Source organism: Vicia villosa, linkage group LG2, assembly GCF_029867415.1.
Source record: "Vicia villosa cultivar HV-30 ecotype Madison, WI linkage group LG2, Vvil1.0, whole genome shotgun sequence".
NCBI classification, from domain to species: Eukaryota; Viridiplantae; Streptophyta; class Magnoliopsida; order Fabales; family Fabaceae; genus Vicia; species Vicia villosa.
The window spans coordinates 153,707,226-153,732,592 of NC_081181.1; the positions used below are offsets into that span (position 1 = coordinate 153,707,226).

Below are 25,367 nucleotides of genomic sequence, written 5' to 3' on the forward strand. Positions count from 1 at the left end.
ATTATATATATTTTTACTTAATCCCCAATCGAACATTTAAAATAAGAAAGACAATAGATCATGTCATGTTCTATATAAGATTATAAGGACAAATTTCCACAAAGAATGGGAAAGACACTTTAACCCTAATTTTTGTGACTTAATTAATCTTAGATGTTATCCTTAGTCTTTCATCATCACCAATATCAGATTTCGGTTGAGAAGCTTTAGTTCCAAAAAAGCAACATAGAGGACCAAGTTCATCGTAACAAAGTTTTGAAATAAATATTTTTTTAATGCCTTGAGACCTTAATGGTTGTCGCCTATAATTATAATGTCATCAACATAAGCTACAACATAAGGACAAATTTCTACAACGAGGGGAAAAGAACTTTAACCTTAATTTTTGTGACTTAATCAATCATAAATGTCATCCTTAGTCTTTCATCATCACCATTTCGATTGAGAAGCTTCAATTCCAAAAAAAAAACGTGGAGAACCCAAGTTCATCTTAACAAACTTTTAAAATAAATATTGTTTAATGCCTTGAGACCTTAATGGTCATCGGCTATAATTATAATATCATCAACATAAGCTACAAGATAGATATATAAATTTTAGGACGTGTACTTAAAAAATATTGAGTGATCTTATTCACAATAGATCATCCCAAACTGATATAAAACTCTGCCAAATCGACGAAATCATGTCTAATGTGATTGTTCCAGGCCTTATAAGGTAAACAAATGCCAATTTCACAACTTGCGAAAAAGGACAAATGCCTATTTTCACAACATGCGAAAAGATACCATTGCAATCTTGACCTTTATTCGATAAACATTTTATTAGGTCCTACTTTTACATTACCAACAATACCAACAATAACTTTTCCAAAGAGATGGTGTAGTGATATAGATGCATCTCTGAATCATATTTTATTTAAAATGGAGTGGATAGTAACACATTCTGGTGTGATTTGAATGCATATCATATGCATCTCTGAACACATGAAGAACATTTTGATACATGGGATGCACACATATGGGTGAAAAACATAAGGGTGAAAAGAACATTTCCCCTAAAGAATTACCAAACCAAAACTTAAAATCAGGTTAAGCATTAACATAATGTGTCTCTTATAGTTGCTAACTCTATTACGTTGGTGTTGATTCTTATAAACAAAATATTCGATGTAAAATTTCTATGTTAGTTGACGTAGTAGTAAAATACTATTGTAACAGACCATTATGCAAACACAATAGAGACATTTGGTAAGTTCATCCCATTTGCTCCGATTTTCATCATCATAAATTCACATATCATTGCTCCTCTTTTTTTTTTAAACACCGTCTGAACAATTATTCAAAGGTGAGAGCAAGCTTCAAAACCTAGCTCCCTACCGAATACTAGCACCAAACTGGGCTACAACTACAAATCACATTGGAGAAACAGACCCTGCGTAAATGGAAGTTTTACAGTATTTGTTCTCCAGGGATCTCAGTGAAAGAAAGAAGTGGCAAGATAAAAAAAATTCCACCTGCACCCTGAAAATGAAATGATACATATGCACTTTTGGTTCTTGGTTGGTGCGACATACCCGTTGCGGTGACAAAACAAGCAATGAAGATCCTTAATTAGTTTCATACTGTCCCAGCAGGTTCATAAACTTAGCTGACTCTAGGAGTGAAAGATGCATCCGTTAGATTTGAAGGTCCAGATGCAAATCATAAAGAATACTCCTGATAAGGTCAAAAGACTATCTGAAGCACTCACTTGAGAAGGTTAACCCTCGGACAAACTCTCTGACATACCAAGAAACCTTGTATAATGAAATTCCAACTTCATAATGCCTCCTTGAGATGGAAGGTTCTGGCCATGTTCCTGGCATGGTCATATTCATCGAGGTCCACCAGTATTTTTTTCAATCGACGAGCTAGATCATTCTCTGGCATATTTCTTCTCTCCAGAATCCTTCCAAGTGACAGCACATAAGCCACCAGGGGCTGCAATTTGCGGCTGCAATTTAAGAATAGACAAGGACATGAAAAGTATTAGATTTGACCAAAATTATCTTAATACACACGTAGAGCTTTTTTTTACTCCACACATGAAGAGCTAGAACTATTATTGTACCATAGATAATAATGTCACATGTATTTGAGATCCTACTTGAGTTAAGCAACTTCATCACCATATAAACAAATTAATTAGGAAGAAGTTTAATTTAAACCTACGACCTCTACTCTAATCCCACTAACCCCAATGCAGCTGCCAGGTAGGCACTTAATGAATATTCAAGTTGCTTGTACAATATCCCCATTTTCCCCCAAGTTAACTCTATTATGCTAACTAACAGTCACGTGATTAAGAAGGGTATCAAGAAAAAGAATATGCAAATGTCTTTCCAAAAGAAATAAATGTAATCACCACCAATTTCACAACAACTTTGAAAAAATACTATCAACATACTTTCTGTCTGCAGTGACACTAGGGCCAGCCCAAACACCAGATAGGGAAGCAATAATCCGTTCTGTTCTTGTTATTGCATCTTGAACATTTTCTGATATGCTTCTACAATGAGGTAGAACTTTTGCGTACAAAAGTTCATCTAGAGCAAGCTTTTCTAACACTGGCATTGCAAATATGTCCTTCCACAAGCAAATATTTCTCAATAATCGAACAGACACACCAAATCGATATGCTGCAACTTGTGCAGCGTCTGGAACAGCAGCTAGCACTAGTGGACTCCATGTAGGGACCTACAAACAAGACAAGATGGAATTTTTTTATCATGAAATACTTCATTGTTTCTAGTTACTAGTTTCTACAAAACAGTATATCGTATACAAATCACAATGCAAACCAACAGGATATGAACAAAACAAAGACCATATACTGTCTAACTAGTAAATATAAAATGAGCTTACCGTAAGATTAGTAACAGCATCAGCTAGACGTGTACGGATCAAAACTAGAAGTTCTGCAAGAGCTTCACTTTCATGGGACACATGTTGCACAATCAATTTTGTAGCAGCAATAGCATTCATTGTTTCGTGTTGACTAAGCATGTCCCAGCAATGGGAAACTTCATAATGGAGAATAGGAAGTGCAACCTTTTCTACCAAATTTGGGACAAGCTCAAGGTCAGCATCTCCATCATCGTGAACAAAATCTTTTCCATCTTCAGGCAAACCGTAAGTGAATAACAATTTATACCTAAATATGAAGAGAGAGATAGAGTAAGAAAAAAAACTACTATAAATTGAAGGAAGGTAAAAGATAACCGCATGAAGTGTAATGAAAAGGTTAAAAAAAAGAAGCCCGTGAGCCAAAAAATCTCCTAAGAAGATTCAAGAAAGAATACTAAAAATGGAAAATATAGAATTGGTCAATACCATTTCATATCTTGAAAATCTAAACCCTTGTGAAGTGGGTCCCATCTCAGGAGTTCCAATCTCACATATGGAGAGAAGACCAGTGGAAGACTTAATGAAATATAAGCATCATTATAGCTTGACGAATACTCCCTTTTCCATTCTTCCATTCTCTTTTTGACCAGGGATAATTGACTATATTCCTCGGAAGCATCACTGAAAATCTCATCAGCAGCCTGCAGCACTAAATCACGCTGTGACTGATATGCTTGGCTCTCACTATCACTCTCATCTGTGCTTGATTCACCCTCTACTTTATGATCATCTATTTCCATGGATGCCAGCTTTTTAGAATCAAAAGCTTTAGACCTCCTGCTTTGACGAGCCTTGGCCATAACTATCATTTTCATCCGTTTCTCACGATTTAAATCTCTACCAAACTCATCTAACTTAACTGGTAAGTCTCTTTGTTTTCTCACTGCAGCAAATGCGTCCTGAGCTGCACTTCTGGCAGCCTCCACGTTGTCACCTTTCCGGCTTAAAACTGACATGGCAGCTTTCACAGCTGCTTCTACCTCAATCATTTCATCGTCATTGTTAGTGGCTCTTTTTTCAAAAATGGCTGATGCTCGATCTTCGTGAAGTTTCTTCATCTGATCTTCAAGTTCTTCAATGTAGAAAGCTTTATGCTGAAAGTTAAAGTCAGATATAAAACTTAGTATTAGCTTCAATAAATTATACCCCACAGCATTAACAAAAATGATAAGCATGCAAATGTGTTTCAAGTTTTAATTATATAGTGTGAAAATGCATACTTTCCAACTTTATTAGAAGCATATGTTGTTTCAAGTATTACCTTTGTTCCATTTTATGTGTCATTTACAGATTATTTATACATAAAAAAAAAAATCAATAAATTTGGTTGTTGATGAAATTATTGGTTTTTTCTATGATACCCTTGACTGTCATTACCTCGTCTCTCTCTAATAAATAGGTAAAGGCATTTTTTACAAAATAATGGTTAATGTCTTTTTGAACTTGGCAAATGGTGGATAAATAGTAACAAACAATTCAAAAAATATGACACAGAAAGAAATGAAGGGGCTTTTAACAGCTTGTTCATTTTAGCTTTTAAGTCTGTTTGGCAAGGCCTAGTTTTCAGCTTATAGCAGATAGCTTATAAGTTCATATGCTATTTGGTAACGGTCATTGTCTGACGAGCTTATAGTGTTTTGGAGATATTAGTTGAAGTGTTTGAGATTAAGCGCTTATCATTTTTATCCTCATTACCTTTATTGGAAAAAATTAGATATTAATTAAAAATATATTTTTGTCATTCTATATATTTCAGCTAGTTCAACTACTAATTTTACCAAAACACTTCAAATTAATTCAGCTAGCTTATCTGCTATCCACTAATTTTTACCAAATAGAGCCTAAATCTCTTAAACCATAGGTCCAGCTAGGGAATTAATTCACACTTGAAATCCCCATTTTACATTCTTCCATCAGTAAGCTAAAAAGGAAAACCCATAATACATTGAATAAAGAGTAGCAACTTATTAATATTAAAATGGCAAATACAGGGAAGGGTCGAGGGCGGCCAAAAAAAAGGCGCCACCGACCACGGCGAGCCCCTCTGTAGGTGGGGGTTCGAATCACCGCAATAAGGAAACTGGGATTGGGAAGGATGAACAGGTTGGAACACCGGGGAAAGGCGAAGGAAAAAAGGATGAAGAAAATGAAGGGAAGTAATGGGGGGGGGAACTCTGGGTTGATGTTTTGAGTGGAAACCGAAGCGCTAAGAATGGTATGTCTATTGAATTTGTCACCCCCAAAATTGTCAACGGAGAGATTGAAGTTGAAATTGAGGAATCTGACACTGAAGCGGAAGTGAAGTTCTGGGACACTGCGTTAATCATGTATGTCCTTGGCGGAGATTTAAGCATGAATGGAGTATTTCATCCTTCGTGAAACTACCTGATATATACTACAATGATGAAGGGTATTTCATCCTTCGATTTCACTCATATGCTGATAAGGATGCTGTACTTATGAAGGGGCCTTACACTATAAAGAGCATGCCTATGCTCTTACGGGAGTGTAAACCTGACTTCAATCTCAAGAACGATATGCTGCGAACCATCCGAATCTGGATCAAACTACCTCAGCTTCCTCTACACTTATGGAGACCGAAAAGTTTAAGCAAGATTGGAAGCGCATTAGGAAATCCGATAGTCACAGATGAATGTACTGCGAACAAATATCGCATATTCTATGCCCGAATTCTTGTGGATGTAGACATTACGCAGGAGCCTATTAAAGAGATCACGGTAAAAGACGCTGAAGGGAAACGAATGAAGCAGCCGGTGGAATACGAATGGAGGCCAAGCTACTGTGACAAATGCCAAAGATTTGGTTACAAATGTGGAGAGAAGAAACCTGTTAAGCAATGGCAGCCAAAGCAAGTGCAGGGGAAGGACCACACACAAGGCAGCAAACCAGGTAACACTTCTCCAACACAACCTTTAGTTGTTGGCTCAAGCACTACTGAAAAAAATGACCAAGAGGAATGGACAACAGTGACTAAAGGAAGCAGAGATAGAAGGAGAGCTCATGCACATCCGGATAGTATCACTTGTGGCAATGATTTTGAAACACTAGGGGTAGGTCAAGGCACAGTGTTTCAAGAGGATGTGCCATGATCGTCGCTTGGAACGTGAGAGGGCTAAACAAGAAGGGGAAGTTAAGAGAGATAAGCTCCCGTCTCTTAGAACTAAAACCCGACATTGCTATCCTAATTGAAACTAGGGTGAAGGCTGTGAAAGCTGAACAGATAAGGAACAAGTTGAGACTATGTGGAAACTACATAGACAATTATGAGAAACACACAAATGGACGAATTTGGACCTATTGGAATACTGATTCTGTTTCTGTGCAGATGGTAAAAAGCTCAGACCAAATGATCCATTGTCGTGTAAGTGACATACATGGTAATTGGCTCTATTGGCTGACTGCAATATACAGTCAGAATCAAATTGAAGCTAGGAAGAGATTGTGGAGTCAATTGGCAGATACTCACAGGCAGCAACAAGGACCCTGGGTTCTGATGGGTGATTTCAACAATGTGTTGAAATGCACTGACCGAATAGGTGGAAGGCAAATTAAGGAAACTGAGTACAGAGATTTACAGAACCTGATGGAGGAAGCTGGGTTATACGAAATGGACAGTAGGGGTGCAAACTTCACTTGGTCAAACAGCCAGAGTGATTGTGCAATCTACTTGAGGATTGACCATCCGATTGGGAACTTGGAATGGCTTCAAAACCACATGGACTTTACGCTTACAGTTCTGCAGCCAAATGTATCCGATCACGCGCTTCTTTGTCTGAAACGAACCACGGATGATAGGCGACGGAAGAAGACAAATTTTAAATTTATTAACAGCACAGCAGACATGGATGAATTCGCGTCTAAAGTGAATAACAGTTGGAGGGAACCCCTCGCTGGTAGACCGATGGCTGTGGTTTGGCAGAAACAAAAGAGATTGCAACCCATTCTTAAGGAAATGGCTAAGCCTCTTGCTGATGTTAATAAGAAAATAGTTCAGGCAAGGATGGAGCTACAACAGGCACAAGAGGACCTTGAACATGATAGGATGAACCCAGATGAAATTACCATCGCTAGAAGGTGCAGTGATGTCTTAGTGGAATGGCAAGAAATTGAAGAGAAAGTTTTGATGCAAAGATCCAAATTGAACTGGCTTCGAATTGGGGGATGGAAACAATAAGTATTTTTATGCCTCACTTAAAGCTAGAAGAAATTCCAACAGTATAGTTACTCTGCACAGAGAGGATGCAACAGCCACCAAAAATGCTGCAGAAATTGAGGAAGAGTTAATAAACTTCTACAAAAATCTGGTGGGCACTGCAGAGGAAGAAAGGAATGATATTGATGTTGCTGTGATGAGGGAAGGGCCTCAGCTGAACGTGAACAAAGAGAAATGCTCATTTGTCCCATTACTGAGAAAGAGGTTATGGAGGCGCTAGCATTGATAACACGAAGTCCCCCGGGGTCGATGGCTTTGGTGCATACTTTTACAAGAAAGCTTGGCCAATTGTGAAGCAAGACATTTTAAGAGTGGTGGATGATTTCTTCGTGAATGGCAGGCTGTATAAGGCCATAAATTGCACTTTTGTTACCTTGATTCCAAAGCATGCAGGAGCAAAAAAGATTAAAGAGTATCGGCCAATCTCGTGCTGCAACACCGTCTACAAGATTATTTCCAAGCCGCATTCGTGCCAGGACAGGTTATTCACAATCACATTCTCCTTACTTACGAACTGATACGAGGGTATAGCAGGAAGGGTGGAACTCCAAGGTGCATGGTACAAATGGACATTCAAAAGGCATACGATACCATTGATTGGAAGGCTATGGAGAAAATTCTATTTGAAGTTGGTTTCCCTCAGAAATTCGTAAAATGGATTATGACTGCAGTGACTTCTGTATCATTCCGATTCAACATTACATAAATGGGAATTACACCGATGTTATGGAGGCGAAACGTGGTCTACGCCAAGGAGACCCCATGTCCCCACTTTTGTTCGTCATAATGATGGAATACCAATAGATGCCTAAAAAGATTGAAGCAGAATCCTAACTTTAACTTCCATTCGAAGTGTGAAAGGTTGGGAATAACGAACTTATGTTTCGCTGACGATTTGTTATTGTTTTCTAGGGGTGATAAAGAATCTGTCAAACTTCTTATGGATGCATTTGCTATTTTCTCGAAATCCACAGGCCTTAAGGTTAACCCGGCAAAATGCTGCATTTACTATGGTGATATGGATAACCAACTGAAGATTGACATTAGGGAGATGACTGGTTTTGCAGAGGGTAATCTCCCTTTCCGTTACCTGGGCGTGCCAATGTCTAGCAAGAGGCTGAATGTACAACACTATAGTAGTCTTGTTGAGAAAATTGTTGGAAAAATAACACATTGGAGCTCTCGTCTGCTGTCTTATGCAGGAAGAGTTTTGCTCCTCAAAAGTGTTACTTTTGCGATTACGCACTACTGGATGCAATGCCTACCATTTCCTAAAAGTGTGATTCAGAAGATAAACTCTATATGCCGTGTTTTCTTGTGGACAGGTAAAGATGGAAATAGTTGTAAAGCGCCAGTAGCTTGGAAAAAGGTGTGCAAACCAAAACGATACGGTGGTCTGAACCTTATTGATCTTGAGTTGTGGGATAAAGCTACTTTGATTAAACTTTTATGGAATCTAAGTGGTAAGACGGATAGGTTGTGGGAACGATGGATTCATACGTATTATATCAAAAAACAAAGTGTTATGGAGTTCCAAGTAAGTAACATCACCTCTTGGATTGTTAAAGCTGTTATGCAACAACGGGACGATGTCAAGCATAGCCAGGTGTGGATAGAAATGATGAATGGTGGTAGATTCCATATAAACAAAATGTACAAAGCACTGACAGTGGAATCTCAGACAGTTACGTGGAAATCTTTGTTCTATGGCAACTTAGCACGTCCAAAAGCAAAGGTTAATTTATGGATGGCCTGCAACAAGAGACTCCCCATGAAATCCAGACTGTATCGGTTCGGTGTGGTTGACACTCCAAAATGTTACTTCTGTGAGGAAGATGAAACGCAACGACACCTAATGTTTGAATGTATGGCAACAAAAAATATCTGGGCAAACATTTTGAGGTGGCTGCAAATTCACCATGTGATTGGCGGATGGGAAAACGAGATTGAGAGGATTATAAAGTACACTAAAGGCAAAGGGTGGCGTGCAACCATCCTAAAACTTGCAGCAACGGAAAGCATTTACGAGATTTGGAGGTATAGGAATGCTAAGTGCTTTGGAAATGATGTACATACACAGAAAACCGAAGAAAAAAATTATAGATACCATAGTTTACAGGGGTTGGACAAAGGAAAAGCTTCGACAACACCTAGCTAGTCTAATAATTCCTTAGTTTTCGTTTTGCTTTGTCTTTATGGAATTTCTGAGCTGGATCATTTTGATCGCTATGTAATGACTGTTTTTGAATTAATTCAATTTTCCTTGATTCAAGAGTAGCAACTTAGGAAGGAATATAATTTGGGGCTTGCGCTAGGTTCTTAAGAGAGAGAAAAATAGCACATTCGCTGGATGAATTCAAATATCAACATAAACAATATTAAGATGATAAGAAACCTACTGACTTCCAGAAAAGTCATATAGAACATCCACACAAAGTTGTGTGTTTTTATTCTAGGAATTAAGATGGAATGGAGCAATGCTCCTTAGTCCTTACCAGTGTTGTCAATGGCGGATGGCGGTCCATGGCGAAGAGCCAAAATCCCGCCATACCAGCCCCTTTGCGGTGCCGCTATTGCAGATTATGGGGGAAAAACGTGCAATAGCGGCCGTTATTTACCATTGCGGCAAGCCCAAAAACTGCCATGTATATCCGCCATAGCGGTCATGGCAGGGCAATTTGATAACACTGGTCCTTATAAAATAAACGTAGCAATGAAGAGGAAAACATTAATGTGATAAGCCCTGCTCAGAAGGAACCCTGTTGTTTCATGATTCAGACATCTCTCTCAACCATCAGGCTCTAACAAAATACATGCATGACTCCATCCACTCTCCCTAATTGGACTAATCTAACTAACTGATGCGCTGGCAAGCAGCTATAACTCAGCAGCATCCTTGTTCTTACGCTCATACACTCTCCATACTTTGGGCCTATTCTAATAAAAACCCACTAAAACATTTCCATCAGACCCCACAGCAGGGTCTATGTCCAATACCCTATTAGTATCCTCTCTCACTTGGGCACAAAAGAAAATTTACTAGAGAAGAAATACACAAAGACAAGCAAGTGTTAAAAGAAAACAGATGAAAGGACTTATACCAAAGAAACGTTAAGATAGTATATCTCCACAAAGCATTTTTACCACCATACAAAATCAATATATCTACTTCATTAACTCATTAGTAAAACATAGAAGGATGAATAGAAGAACATAAAGAAACAAAACTAGTGATATTACGTGAGAGGAAAAATACTTGAATAAATAACATTGTACAGATCGAACCCACTTTTATTTGATTAAGAAGGAAGAAAAGAAACTTAGAAGATGCAAGAAAAATGGTTACCTGTAAGAAATCGCATATGTTTGAGACATAATTTCGGAGCTTTTGCATAAATTTGTACTTCTCGTCAGCTACCACTAATGAGTTTTCAAGATCAGTAATCTTCAAAAGGGAGGCAGACAAGTTTTCATCTGTTTGGTTCAATGATGACATTGTTCTTCCATGTGATTCCTGTCATTTGTGGGGGCACACAAAAATGAAATTAAGAAAATATATCAATCCCCAAGAAGAGAAAGCTATATAAATTTCATGTAAAAGCAAGTCCCATTTCCAAGGCGGTTATCATGGTTGTTTTGTGTGAAAATATGCAATTATCAATTTACCTATCCATATACAACATAAATGTTTGCAAAAAATCCGATTGATCCAGTTAAGTACAAAAATAGTTTTAAAGTGCAAGTTACGCCTATACTATTGACCCCTCCACAACTATGGCTATTCTCTTCTTTCAACTCTCATAATTTATAACTCTCTGGATCATGAATAGAGAGAATGTGGGCATTATTTTACCATATGTAATCAATGCATTAAATTGCAGACTACATCACATGTGATACAGTTTCAGCATCTAGGTTGCAATGCTCGCTACAATCACATCATCCCTTGAGTGCAAACCGCATTGACGGTCAACTAGCCTAACCAACTAACCTATAATAGCCACAATTCAAACATGACAGCAACTGTAACTGAAAACCCTGAACCTAATGATCAACAGGATTCATCTGATCAATTGCCAGAACCCCTCAACCTCAACTAGGCAAATTTGATTCTTCTGACCAAGAAAACCTCATTCTTTTGATGCCAAAACTACTCATATGATACACTTAATGATTCTCTAACTTTTAACTCCATTTATTTTAATCAATAACACTGAGATCATAATTCATAATCAAAAAAATAGAACATTAATAAATGTAGACGACACATAGTGCACAAGATAAGCACAGGTATTAATCTGACAAGTGACACCTCAGCCTAATACATAGTCACTGTAGTACTATAAAATAAGCAATTCATACCTTAAGCCTCCTAACATTGTCTAGCAAAGCCTTTTTTGCAATCTCGGCTTGTTGAGATATAGGGATGGCATCCAAAGCCGGTGCTGCTGGGATTGCTCCTCCAATGCTGGTATTCATGTATGCTGCTACATTTGGAACTGCACCATACACAGTTGCAGCAGAAGGACCAACAAAACTGGGCTGTTGAGCAACTTGCACAACAGGAACATCACCACCACCACCACCCACCCTAGAAGGCCCTTCATCCATTCTCTTCCCCAAACCTTTCCTAAACTGCTCTTCTTCCCACATCCTCTCCTCCTCATCTTCCTCCTCCACTTCCACCACCACATCTCCTACCCCTTTAAACCTCTCATCAACACCCCTCTCATCCACATCCTCAAAAACACCCTTCTTCCCTTCTTCTCCCTTCTCCCCAAACATGGCAATGCGACCTCTAAACTCCGGTTCCTCGTCACTCAATCCCTCTGCAGCGCCATGATTGCTTCCACCGTCCAATGAGATATAATCCGGCGCAGGCGGCCGCGCCTGCCGAAGCCGCTCCCGCTTTGCTCTAATAGCTTTAATGGTCTCTTCATCAGGAATAAGCGCGTCTTTCTTATTTTGAATACCAACCGAAGAAAATTTAGCCTCAAACTCTTCCCTATCTTCAGAATCCGATTCATCCGATTCGCGTTGCGAAGTCACTGGTTTAAGGAGACCTTTTAAAACAATGACAGGTTCAGAGGAGGGTTTAGCATCGGAATTGGAAGAAATAGGACGAGAGGCAGTACTGGGAGTAACTAGGGTTCGGGTATTCTTCTGAAGCTCCCGAAGTGCTTCTTTGGTGTAGGTTCCGGCTTGTGGTTGAACATTGGAAGGAGAAGGGGAGTGTGAAATTCGGTCTTTGTGAGTGGTGATTTTGTGAGAGGAGGAGGATTTGGAGACGCGGTGGTGGGGTTTGGAGGAGCGAGGGCGGAGGGTTTCGGTGTTGTCGGTTTCTTCGTCGTCGGCGAAGCTGAGAAGCTTGGGGACTTGGGGCTTCTTAGGCTTTGGGGCGGGGGGTTTAGAAGGGAAGGTGGTGGGAGCGGAAGAGGTGTCTTCGTCGTCGTTGGTGTCTGCACGGCGGCGGAAGTTGCGGGATTTGGCGGTGGACATGGTGGCGGAATAGCACGACGTGAGTTTGAAGGCAAAGAAAGAGCATTGTATAATAATATAGGGGTTACAAAAATTATATGAGTTCAAAAAAGGATATAATTATGAGAAAATAGGTCATGCAGGGTCAACCAATCACCACCATGCATCCAATTAAAACATTCTTTTATTTAAAAAAAATTTAATGACATGGCACATTCATGATTTCCTATTGGATGACAGTGTAAAACTATTTTACACTGTCAGTGCACTACCTTTTAACTCTATAATTATTTTGATAAATTAAAAGTAATAATTTATCTATATTTGGTTATTAATTTCTAGACCAAGCTAATAGATTTAGAAGATTAATACTCCCTCCGTCCCACAATGAGTGACCCAGTACATCATTTCACACAGATTAAGAAAAGTGTAAAAAAGTAAGAGAGATAATATTGTTTTTACTATAATACCCTTATTATGTATTGGAAATGGTGAACTTTTTAATAATTAGAGGGTAGAATTGGAAAAAGTGTATTGGAAATTGAAATGGGTCATTCATTTTGGGACACCATTTTATTCCAAATGGATCACTCATTATGGGAGGGAGGGAGTATTTGATTGTGTAAATATTTGTTGACGTGATGCAACTGATCAAATTATATAAAAAAAGATATAGTGAAATATTTTTGAAATTAATCTAAAAATAATATTTTAAAATGATTTGATTAGACTTATATGAAAAAAAAATTACACGGCTAATAAAAAGATATTAACCTCTAAATTTAATTACTTAAATCTCCTAATTAATTTTATTTATTAAATAAATAAAAAATGATGATTTTATATATTAACAATATCTCTTTTGTGATTTTTTAATTAATAAATATTTATTTGATATAATTTAATTAAATATACATGTATAAAAAAAAATTGACCAGACTCATAAATGTTAACCTATTATGTACTATATTCATTGAGAATAATCAAAAATAAAATTAATTTGGAGATATCATTTTTAATGTAGGGGTTGAAAATATGGATAGAAATACCGAAATAAGCCAAACCAACTAAGAAATATTACTGAAATCATATAAATATAAGAGATAGTGGTATGACGTTGTTATACCGCATCACATTTTAAACTCTTCAAGGTCGTCAAATCTTTTAGGGTCATTTTTTCACCTTCGTCGTTGATATCTAGGTGTTTTTCGGTTCAGCGTCGTCGACGTGTGATTGTTGTTTCGTGGTTCTTCTGGTAGATCGATGCTCACCTCGTCAGAATCTTCGTGATTTTTGGGTGGTTTTGTCATCGGTGCGACCGCCGTTTGGCTGTTTGATGGTTCTGTTTTGGCAAGTTCCTTCTCTCACAGTGTTGGATCTAGTTTTTTCTCTTTGAAATTTTTGGATCTGATCTATGTTTTTCGGATAGCCATTATTGAACTTTTTGTGCTTGAAACTGATTTTACAACTTTGTTGATTTGATGTTGTTTTGGCGATGAAGTTTCTTATGCATCATTTGATTCAGTGTTTCAATTTTGGAATTAAAATACAAAAGTAAAGCATAGTTATCTTAAAGTATATGTGAAAATAAATTGAAAAAATTGTATGAACAATGTCATAAGTTTTCACATGTTCTCTCGAACAAATAGTATCACAAAACTTATGTTAATATGTAAGCTTAAATAAGTCAATTTAAATCAGTATTTAGTCTTGTTGATTTTTTAATATGTTAGTATATTTAAGCATTAGTTGAATTCTTTATTTATAAATGTTTAAATAAAATGAGATTTTATGTAGGCTCATAGGTCAATCGAGCCTTCGAAAAGGTCAGACTGAAAATTAAAAATAAGTCTATGATAGACCACATATCAGGTTTAGATTGAGCAAAGCTTAGCTCCGTCTAGCATATTCTCACCCATACTTAAAGGTAAAAATTTCCTATGTCTTTGTTTTTTTTACTTTTATCCTTAGTTTGTTTTTTTTATTTTAATAAAAAATTGAAGGTGTTAACCTCCTATTATAGGTGTGTTTCTATAGTAATGAAATTACAAGCACCTCGGATGTAGTCTAGAATTCAAATAGGGGAATGATCGTATAATACTTGCAAATAAAGTAATTAAAATTGAATTGAAAATTAAATTGATATAGAAAAGGGTTTAAGATTTAAACGTTTAATTGGGATTGACATAGAGGTTTGACCGGAGTCGAACCTAATTGAAATGAAAAAAAATTATATTTTTCATTTTATAAATGATATATAAAATTCTTATAAAAATATAATATACAGAATAATTTTAGAAATTATGAGAATCATATTGTTTTATGACTTAATTTTCTTTTTAATATGATATTTTGTTGTGTTCTCAAATGCTTGTAAGGTTCAGTATGAAAGTTCAATATTGGAAAAACTCAGAATTAACAAAGCAGTGAATAGGGGTTTCATTCTTGAAATCACAGTGAAGTGAACTTACATTACACATGAAACTTATCCTCATCCAAACCCATTTGACGATTGACTGTATTTCACGTCCACACACACATTCCGTTGCTAATTAAGTAACTATCCTATTTAAGGGAATGATCATGTCATTTTTCAAGTATTGAATCTCTTCACCGTTTAAACTTCGTTCATTGCTCTCTTACTAACTTGAGCGTTCAAGTTTTTCAATTATAACTTCATTTTTTTTCTTAATAATTTGTGGTAAGTATGTTTTATAAATTGTATTATGAATGCATTGTTTTCTATTATAAATATTTATTGAAAAATATGTTTTAGATGCATTATTATTGTTTGATATTTTAAATAAAAAATAATGAAAACTGCCTATAGATTTTTTTTTAATAGTTTTATAGTATATCGTTTTAAAAAAATTGATCTAGTGTGTAAATCATAAATCTAAAAAACAATGAGAGTATTTTTGTTGAAAGATACTCTCATTGTACATCAATTTAAGAGCACTTTTTATTTTAGAAAATATTCCCTTTTTATATCTAGCCATAACTCCTTTTTACCTTTAATCCAATAACTTTATCAAAGCTTTGATCTTTATAACAAAGAAATAATTCCAAACATTTATGTTATTTGTTAAACTCTTTAATGTGTGACTCTTCTACGATTTGCTTGTAAATTGTCTACCTCAAAATAAAAGTTCATCTAAAATCAAAAACTTATAAATTTTGATATATCACTCCAACACTTAAAAAAGGTTATATATATATATATATATATATATATATAAATTGATTTACACTTCATAATTTACTTGTGAAACTCTAAGTTGTTCATAAACTTTTACATTTTCCAAACTAAATCTCCACAAAGCCTTAAAAATTGGAGTCAATCCCTCTTGAAAACAACTTGAAGCAACATCATTAACATATTTCACAATTTGTTGGTGTCTATTTTTTGCTTCAATCAATCGTAATCTTGAATTTGTTAAGTTGTTATCAGAAACCTTCAATAGTGGAATTTCGTTGTCTTCAAAATCTTTTGATGCCTTCATTTTCATAAAAGAGTAATAATGTGAAGAATCGATTTTATTCCTCCTGTAATATGATCTAAGACTTAGTTTATAATCCTTAAAAAGATATTTCACTTTAACTTTGAATGTCTTTTCCTCTTTAAGTTTCTCATATAAATGATGCAAGTTTACTGCAAAATTATTAATAGCTTTAAAGACTTCAATATCTGAAACCTTGTTAATGACATTGTACCAACTGTTGCAAACTCCAAAAGTTAGACTAATTTCATCTTCATATTCTTCTTTTTCTTCATGGGTGCACTTTTGTAGCCAATCATTCAAGTGTTTCAGTAAGCCTTTTTGTTTGTTGAAGAAGTTACAAAAACACTTACCCCACTTTAAAATCACTTTTTCAAGTCTCAAAGTAGCTTTTGAGCTTGACTTTTTTATTTTTTGATGGACCCAATATATGTACCTGACTTTTGGATTTATTGATGACTTGGAATTGTTTCTGGTGACATGTACTCATAATTTTCCACAATTTCATTAAGCTACAAAATTTATAAGCACTCGAGAGATAGTTAAAAAACATCAAAATTAAAAATAAATAAAATATTTTATAATAGTTGCAAAAGCATTCTTTGTCGTCATAAGCACAGCACTCGTGAGAATATTAAGGAGAACTTATAAAAATAACTTATGACATATATAAATTGTTTTAACTTATTTTCGTAAGTTCTTTAGAACGATTTATGAAAACAACTTTTTATTTATTTGAAATCAATTTGCCCTTATTTTTATCTTTTATCATAAAAATATCTTTTACATGAGTACTTATTTAATAAGAGCTTATATTATAAGCCCTTAATTAACATAAAAAAGGAAAATTAAGCAGCTTACCCATCAATCAACTTTTTGAGTTCAAGAAGCATCTTATCATTTGTTAACTCGTGAATCTCTCTTGATATCACAATGATAGAAGTAACAGCTACATTGATTTTTGATTGTAGGATTTTAATTGAATCACTAATATCATCAATCTCATTTGACTCAGAACCTTTCATATCCAATTTTTTTAGCCTCTTATTCTTCTTATCTTATGAAATTCTAAGTTTTTCTTCACCCTGTAAATGTTTAGAAAAAAAGAAGTTAAACTATAAAAAACAAATTATATATATATATATATATATATATATATATATATATATATATATATATATATATATATATATATATATATAAAAATTGTTTATCGAAACTCCTTCATAAAGTTTCTTTTCCCATACATAAAGCTTCTCCAAAGTTGAAGAAAGGTCGTCAAGTTTTGTTTGATCATGATTTCTCTGAAATTTAGCTTTGGAAAACATTTTTGTTTTGGGACTTGATTGGTATGACATGTATGAAGAGTGCGAACACGGCGGTATCAAAGAGAATATCCTCCCAAGAGCACAAGAGGCAAAGGCTGTTAGGAGTAATGTTAATATGTATAGTTAAACACCTAAAAATTATAGTTAATGACATTTAAAACTAGGGTTAATCATATTTTGTAGATGATTAATGAGTTGCAATATATTTTAGCCACTAACATATTGCAAAATCTAAATTGTTGTGAAATTCGTGTCAAAATATCATTTGTCTAAAAGAATAGTAAATTGATGCACATAACTTTAACCGATAAATGCTATAAAACTTGAGATTTTACCTTTTAATTTTGTGCTTGGAGAGTGATATTGTATCTTTTCTCCTTCGAAAACCGGTGACAATTCTCTTCCACAATCACATAGATTTTTGAACTCATTCTTTATATCAACCATTGCTTCCTTTAGACTTATTGTGCTACTAGAAGTTGGTATTGAAACACAGTTAATTACCAAAGACTCACACTCGTGTATTGTTAACTTAGGTTTCAAGTTACTAATGATTATTTCTTCAATAGATGAAAACGAATCTCTATTTGAAGTTTTATTACTTGACATGATTAAACTTAGTTCACTTTCATTTTCTAAATCAGGAATTCCTTCTCTTTCCCTTATTTTTGTCTCATCCTCATCATGATGATCATAATTAGGAGCTTCATAATTCATACTAAATGGATAAGTTTGGGGCGGCGTCCTAGGCAGAGGAGGCGATGAAACAATAGCAGCATATTTATTTTTGTGATTAACTTCATTATTATGTAACTCGTTATCATGTTTAGGAGATACAACCATTGAATAAGTCTTGGAACCATAATGCACATGAATATTCTCATCTGAGGTTGATTCTTTGATCGATACCAAACTAGAATGAAGACTACTTAGTTCATCGTCTTCGTCTTCATTGTCATTGTTGTTATTATCACTATGCAAGTAATCCAAATCATCAGAATCAGAGAATGGAAATTCTAAGTTAAGACAAGAATGATCAAAGATCACAAACTCTTACTCAACATATTGATCGAGGGAATTGGCTAGCTTCAAAAGAAAGTCCAAATATATATCAAATGTTGTAGCTAAATTATATCTACAATACTTAGCACTTTTGATCATTCTTCCTTTCTTTACATAGTTTTACTACTAGTGATTCATGCAACTTTGAGTACAATCTATCTATGAATAAAAACAAGTTTGAAATAAATTAAAAAGTTGAAGAAAAAAAGAAAGAATAACATAATCAGAATAAATATTAATAAAGATATATTAAAATAATTTTTTTAGAGCAATAAAAAATCTAAAATACTAAAAATATATTTTTTTTTAAACAGTAACAAGCTTATAATCTTATTTATTTGGTTTGCAAAAGTAGAAAAAAGAAAAGTAAAACCTAATAGACTCAAATAATGGAAGATAGAAAAAGAGATTGGAAAAAGGTAAAAAAAATAATAGAGATGAATTTAAAAAACAAACCTCTATTTGTTGAAATAGAATAGAGAGTTTTTCTTTTGATAGAGTTAAAATAGAGACTTAAAGTTATTCTCTTTGCCCTTCTCCTATTGCTCCACTTTATTCTTCTTCTCTTTTTCATTTCCATATCTGATTCTTGAGAATTTGAACTCCAATGAAAATTTGTTAATTCATTCAAAATCACCATAACTCTCACTAATTTTTCTTCTATTTTTTTTTTATGAATGTATGATATTTACGTGATTTTTAAAGTACAATGTGAAAAGATTTAGAAAAAACAGATTAAATTGATTCATAATCAATTGCATTAAATGTATTTGTATTACCATTATATTCATCACTTTTGATTTATTTTCTTTCCTTTTTCTTTGATTTATTTTCTATTAAAACTAGGTTTTTTATTGAATGAATTCTGGTATTTATAAGAGTTTTGAGGTGCAGTGTAGTGGATAAGGGGGGAAATAAAATCTATTAAATTTATTGTAGAATCAATCACCAATGTTATTTTATTTTCACCTTTTAATTTTTATTTTTTTTCTTGTGATGATTTTGAAAATATGTAAAAGGAAAATTATAAAAAGGATCGCAACATACCATTATTTAGCCACATTTATTTAAAAGATATATTAGATTAGAAAGTGTGTGGACAAAAATACAAATGATACATTAATTTATTGAATATAGCTTTATTGCAAAACTGCATGTGTCAAATTTTAATTGAAACTTACAATTTATTTTTGTGATTTGAATTTGATTTTATTTCATGATTATAAATCATTTTATTATTCAATTATATACAATTATCTAGCATCTAACTCAATATTGAGTTCTTGTTTAATATATACAAGAGTGTGAGTCTTTGGTAATTAACTGTGTTTCAATACCAACTTCAAGTAAGAGCATGGTTGGGTTCACGAGTCAATTCCTAAACTCAAACGAGTTTACAAGTCTAAGAGGACAAAACAATCCAACTCTTAAATACAAGTTTACGAATCTAGGGCGACAAAAGGAGTTAACTCGCTCTTAAACTCATTTTCATGATTGACTCCTCAAACTTGTTCGTACTATGATAGACTCATGCAAAATTGGATAGACTCGCAAGTATGAGGGGTTTACTAGTTCAATGTGACTTTGGAAAGAAAAAAACACAAAACATGATTGATTTCAATGTTTCACCGGAAGAAAAAAAAAACCTAAAAGCATGATTGGCTTCAATGATCTCATGCGGTAGGAAAAAGTGATTAATGACATGCCAGATATCATAGTTGTATTAAGTTTTTGGAGGTGTTGTGTAGATTAATCACAATTCAATCTTGACAAAATAATTATAGGTCACATTTAACCACGTTTTAACAATAACAAATTCTATGAGGCCTTATTTAGGCAGGGTTTCACCATGACAAATTTCGGGCTTTGTCTGGTAACTCGCCTTGCATGCCCTCAAAGATGGTCAAGCCAAATATATGAGGAAATATGACATTGAATAGGCTCGTCATGCCTAAAAAATCTCGCTCTAATTAAAATAGCACAACCATAAGATGAGAAATATCAAAGCCAACAAAGCTAGTAGTAACTAGAGATATGGAACCCTAGTGTTGGAGGAGTTAAATGAACAATTGGCATCACTATACCTATTTTATAGGCAGTCAAGAGCATATATCTATAACCATAAATCAACACAACACCAATAGAAAGGATCAACTGCTCAAAATTAACATCGGTTCCATAATGACACTTAAGTGCATTCAAGTGTTATAGCGGTGTCTCTCTTCCCTACAATAGAACCATATCACCATATGAATAATGCATACATTAAAATGTTTCAGTTACAAGACAAGCATTTAATCTGCCTGCTCCAATGGATACATACTTTCACTTATCACGACATTGGTTCCTTTCCCGACTCAAAGAAAAACCCAAATGCCAAAAAGCGATGAAGAATTTGATTCTAGAGTTTGGTTTCGACATTTTTGTTACAATCCTAACTTCCTAGCCGGTAGCAAGAATTTAGGGGCAAATATTTCAGATTGGCCAAAAGGTCCAATAAGACCACTCCAATCTAGAGATTCACATATACAAATATGACAAACATGTAAGCCCTCACCAAAATACCCCATATAGGAACCAAGCAACATGCTCATCAGAACCATTAGAATCAATGCGACATTCTCACATATTATATGTTGCGTTTTCCAAGAGCGGTTTCAAATGTCGTCCACATATAAACTTAGTTAAGCCCCCATAACTAGGTATAATTCATTCATTCTAGGAAGTTACACCTCTCTAACCACGCTGAGTTAGACATTAGAGTATTAACATTATATTCCTCATCTTCGTACACCATAAACTTTTGTTGTCATACCAAAAGCTTCTACAACAAAGTTGATCAACTTCTCACCAAATTTATGTTCCACATCATAAAAATGTTAAAATCTAGAACCTGCAAGTTTGTTATTTTCGTAAATGTATTTTTAAGACTATTATTAGTTGAACCTATAAGCTTTTAAATTTCGTTTAACAATTGAAATTTTAAGATTAGTTTATGCGTTTGTTTGGTTCTGCGGTGAAAAGAATTACTTTTCTATGAATTGATAATGTAAAATTGATTATGGTTAAAAGTGTGTTGAATGTAAAGTGATTTATATTTGGATAACTTTATACAAAATTGAGTTGAACAGTAAATTTCAATGTAAAAGTCACGTTTAAACTCAAAAGCTACAAATTCTAACTTTAAGTAGAATAACTTCTTACGGCATAATCAATTCTACTTTAGAAGAACCAAAAACCTCAAAATCATGGCAAAATAAATTCTACACTTCTAAAATTGTTTTTGGCTTTTCCAAAAGTCAAACCAAATATACATTAAACTTTCACATTTTAATGGAATTGAATTTATTTAATTAATTTTTCAAATAATTACAAACGACATTATGCATAATGCTACACTATTATTCCTAAGGCTTTTTTTTATATCTTTAAATTAACATGGTAGAAATAAACAAAACCGAACGGAATAAAGCAAAGTGGGATTTAGTAAAATAGAATCGAGCGGGATGGAGATTTCATTCTATTACTTAAATAGTTTGCGACGAACCAATGAAAATTTTTCATTTTTCCTTAATCAAATAAATCATTCCCTCCATACCATACATTTCCCTCCATATTCCCGAAATACACAATTTTCTCTTTTTATTTCCAATATACCACTTTTTCATTAAAAAGTTTTTTTTATGGGCCCGCAATAGCTATTAGCATATATACCAATTTTTCATACAAAACTTTTTTAGGAGGGCCCACAATAGCTACTGGCGCGTGCAATCCAAAAAGAAATATAGGTGTCATGCTCTTAAAAGCAACATAGGCGACGATTGCATTGACGCGTGTCTTACATTATTCATGTAGAACAATAATAACTCGCGGTCGTTAATAGGATTGATGGTTGTGTTAAAAAAGATAGACGAGGGACAATGGTTTAGGAGACCTCCAACATACAATAAAATTGTTTGAAATGGAGGTATATTGGAAATTAGAAGGGAAAGTGGTGTATATCTCGGATAATGGGGAAAATATGTGGTAGTTATGGGAAAAACTCTAAACCAGATGGTAAGAAAAATTGGATAAGTGATGAAATAAAATGGAATAGATATCACTCCATTTCGCTTTTTCTCCATATGATTTATGTAATCCAAACAATTAAATTTTATTTTATTTCATCTCATACCACTCTATTCCATCATTACTCAAATTTTCGCGATAACATTTCCATAGTTAAACCAAAAGAAAACCCTTTCATATACCAAAAAAAGAAGGTCGTATACATAATTATTAGAAAAATCATCATCAAATCAGAGTGGCGCAGCGGAAGCGTGGTGGGCCCATAACCCACAGGTCCCTGGATCAAAACCAGGCTCTGATAAAAATAAATTTTACCTTATATTTTTTATTTATTTTAGATTATAAACTTTTTTAAAAAAAATTGCTTCAATTTTTCTTCCTTGTTATATTCTTAATTTCATCGTCTTTTTATCGTCTAATTAAAATGAATTTTACACACACACACACACTAAATCACCCGTAGAACATTTATTGGAAAATGTGAGAAGCCTAAAAATAAGAAATAAAATATATTATGACATGTTCTATATAAGATTATAAATACACAATTTTGCACGACGAGAGGGAGAGACATTTTAGCTTTAATTTTTGTGGCTTAACCAATCCTAGATGTCTTCCTTAGTCTTTTATCATATTTCATCATCACCAATATCAGACTTTGATTGAGAAACTCCAATCCCAAGAAAGTAACATAGAGGACCTAAGCACATCGTCACAAAGTTTTGAAATAAATGTTGTTTCAATGCCTTAATACCTTAATGGTCATCGCCTATAACTATAATGTCATCAACATAAGTCAAAAGATACATATATATTTTCTAGGTTGGGCACTTAAGAAATATTGGGCAATCTTATTTATAATAGATCATCCCAAACTAATGTAGAACATTGCCAAATTGTTAAAACCATGCCTGATGTGATTGTTTCAAGTCATATAAGGATTTTTTTTTCAATTTGTATACCAACCTATGCCCCTTAAGAAACAAACTCATAAGATTTCTCCATATAAATCTCTTTGATATCCAACGAAATTAAGGATCGGTGTTTCATGGTAACTGTAGCTATAAAGACGTAAGCTAATGTCATTTACGCAACAGGTGAAAAGGTACCATTGTAATATTTACCATCGACCTGGGTTTAACCTTTTGCAAGTAATCAAGCCTTTATTTGATAAACTTGTTTACTAGTTCCTACTTTAAAATTAAACACTCACATAAAATCAACAATAAATTTTTCCAAGAGAATGTGTGTAATGCTATATTTGTGAAAGACCTACCGAGGGAGAGGAAACTATTGTCACTAGTAAAGGGCCACATCTTTCTACTGCCCATAATATGGGAAGCCTCGCCTAAAACATTACCCACTCGCTCGTTTAGGGAAACATGGGAAGTGACATGTTTTGTTCAGAGAGAACCCTGGTCAAAACACTAAATAATGTATTCCTAGGAAGTAGGGATTTAACGGTTCACAACTATGACTAGGTGGGCGGTTATCATTCTTGAGAAACCCTAGTTCCAAGATCATTAGCCTTTATAAATAACTCATCTCTAGAATGAGGAAGAACAATTAAAGACACATGAAATACTCCATAAATATAGAACTTTTCACCTCGAGTGAGCTTGCTTTCTCCTCACTTCTATCACTTGAAAACAAAGCTTCTCACCATTGCGGATGACTAACCCAAAACTAGGGGCAGATAGACTAGCTTCGTCCAAAGAAGATATGCCTGCCGAATATTAAATATATAATATCTACCCATAAATATGAATTAAGGATAGACACGAACAATAGAGGACAATATCGAATTTTTTTAAAAAGATGTTGTAGGTTTTCATCCCCACAAATTTATTGGATAGACTCACGAGTATGCGGGGGTTTAGAAGTTCGATGTGATTTTGGAAAGAAAAAACACAAAACATGCTTGACTTTAATATTCCAGTTACAATACAAGCATTTAATGTGCATGCTCCCAATGATATATGCTTTCACTTATCACGACATTGGTTCCTTTTCCGACTCAAAGAAAAGCCCAAAGGCCTAGAAGCAATGAAGAATATGATTATAGAGTTTGGTTTCAACACTTTTGTTATAATCCTAACTTCCTACTCTGTAGCAAGGATTTAGGGGAATCTATTTTGGATTGGCCAAAGGGTCCAATAAGACCGCTCTAAAGAGATTCACCTATCCAAAGATGACAGACATATAAACCCTCACCAAAATACCCCACATTGGAACCAAGTGTAACGTCCCGAATAATTCGATCAATTAGTTAATTAATTGTTTGGAAATGATGGACGAATTATGAAGAGAATGTGAAATATCGGACTTCGAATAATCATAATGTAATTGATTATTTAATTTCCGGTGGTGAGATGCCAATTTAGTTAATTGGGTCTGTTTTGGGGGTTGACATAAGAATTTGGGGGTGTAAAGCTTGAGCCCAATAATGAATACATAAAGTAGTATTATAATTAAATTAGTAATTATAATAAAAATATAAGGAAAAATATAATAATAGTATTATTATTTTATTAAGTGAATGAGGAAGTAGCCCTAGATGATCAGAAGAAAAGAATGAGGGCTTTGGGAGAAGTAGGAAGTGAGGCTGCCGATGAAGCGTGGGGTTCATTTTCTATAACCGGGATTATGATAAATCGTATGCGGGGTTTGGGTTGATAAAATTATTATTGTGATTGGTATTGTTATTATCTATGTGTTGTGACTGTTTTGACATTTTAAAGTATGATGA

The 25,367-nt window shown here is 34.4% G+C and overlaps 1 protein-coding gene across 1 annotated transcript; it reads right to left on the minus strand.

Moving 5' to 3' along the window:
- Nucleotides 1–1,274: 1,274 nt before the first annotated feature.
- LOC131652550 (transcriptional repressor ILP1) lies at nt 1,275–12,750 on the minus strand. Its single transcript, XM_058922430.1, has 6 exons — nt 11,545–12,750; nt 10,529–10,696; nt 3,375–4,042; nt 2,907–3,195; nt 2,449–2,738; nt 1,275–1,995 (listed from the first exon to the last, which is right to left on the minus strand). The coding sequence occupies exons 1-6, from the start codon at nt 12,679–12,681 to the stop codon at nt 1,821–1,823; spliced, it is 2,727 nt and encodes a 908-aa protein (XP_058778413.1). The 5' UTR covers nt 12,682–12,750; the 3' UTR covers nt 1,275–1,820.
- Nucleotides 12,751–25,367: the final 12,617 nt, after the last annotated feature.

What these genes read in the sequence shown, in the direction of transcription:
- LOC131652550 (XM_058922430.1), bottom strand. Translation starts at nt 12,681, where the DNA reads ATGTCCACCGCCAAATCCCGCAACTTCCGCCGCCGTGCAGACACCAAC. An exon ending in ACAATGTTAGGAGGCTTAAG is followed by an intron (nt 10,697 to 11,544) that starts GTATGAATTGCT and finishes CACAAATGACAG; the next exon opens with GAATCACATGGAAGAACAAT. An exon ending in AGTGTCACTGCAGACAGAAA is followed by an intron (nt 1,996 to 2,448) that starts GTATGTTGATAG and finishes CTTAAATTGCAG; the next exon opens with CCGCAAATTGCAGCCCCTGG.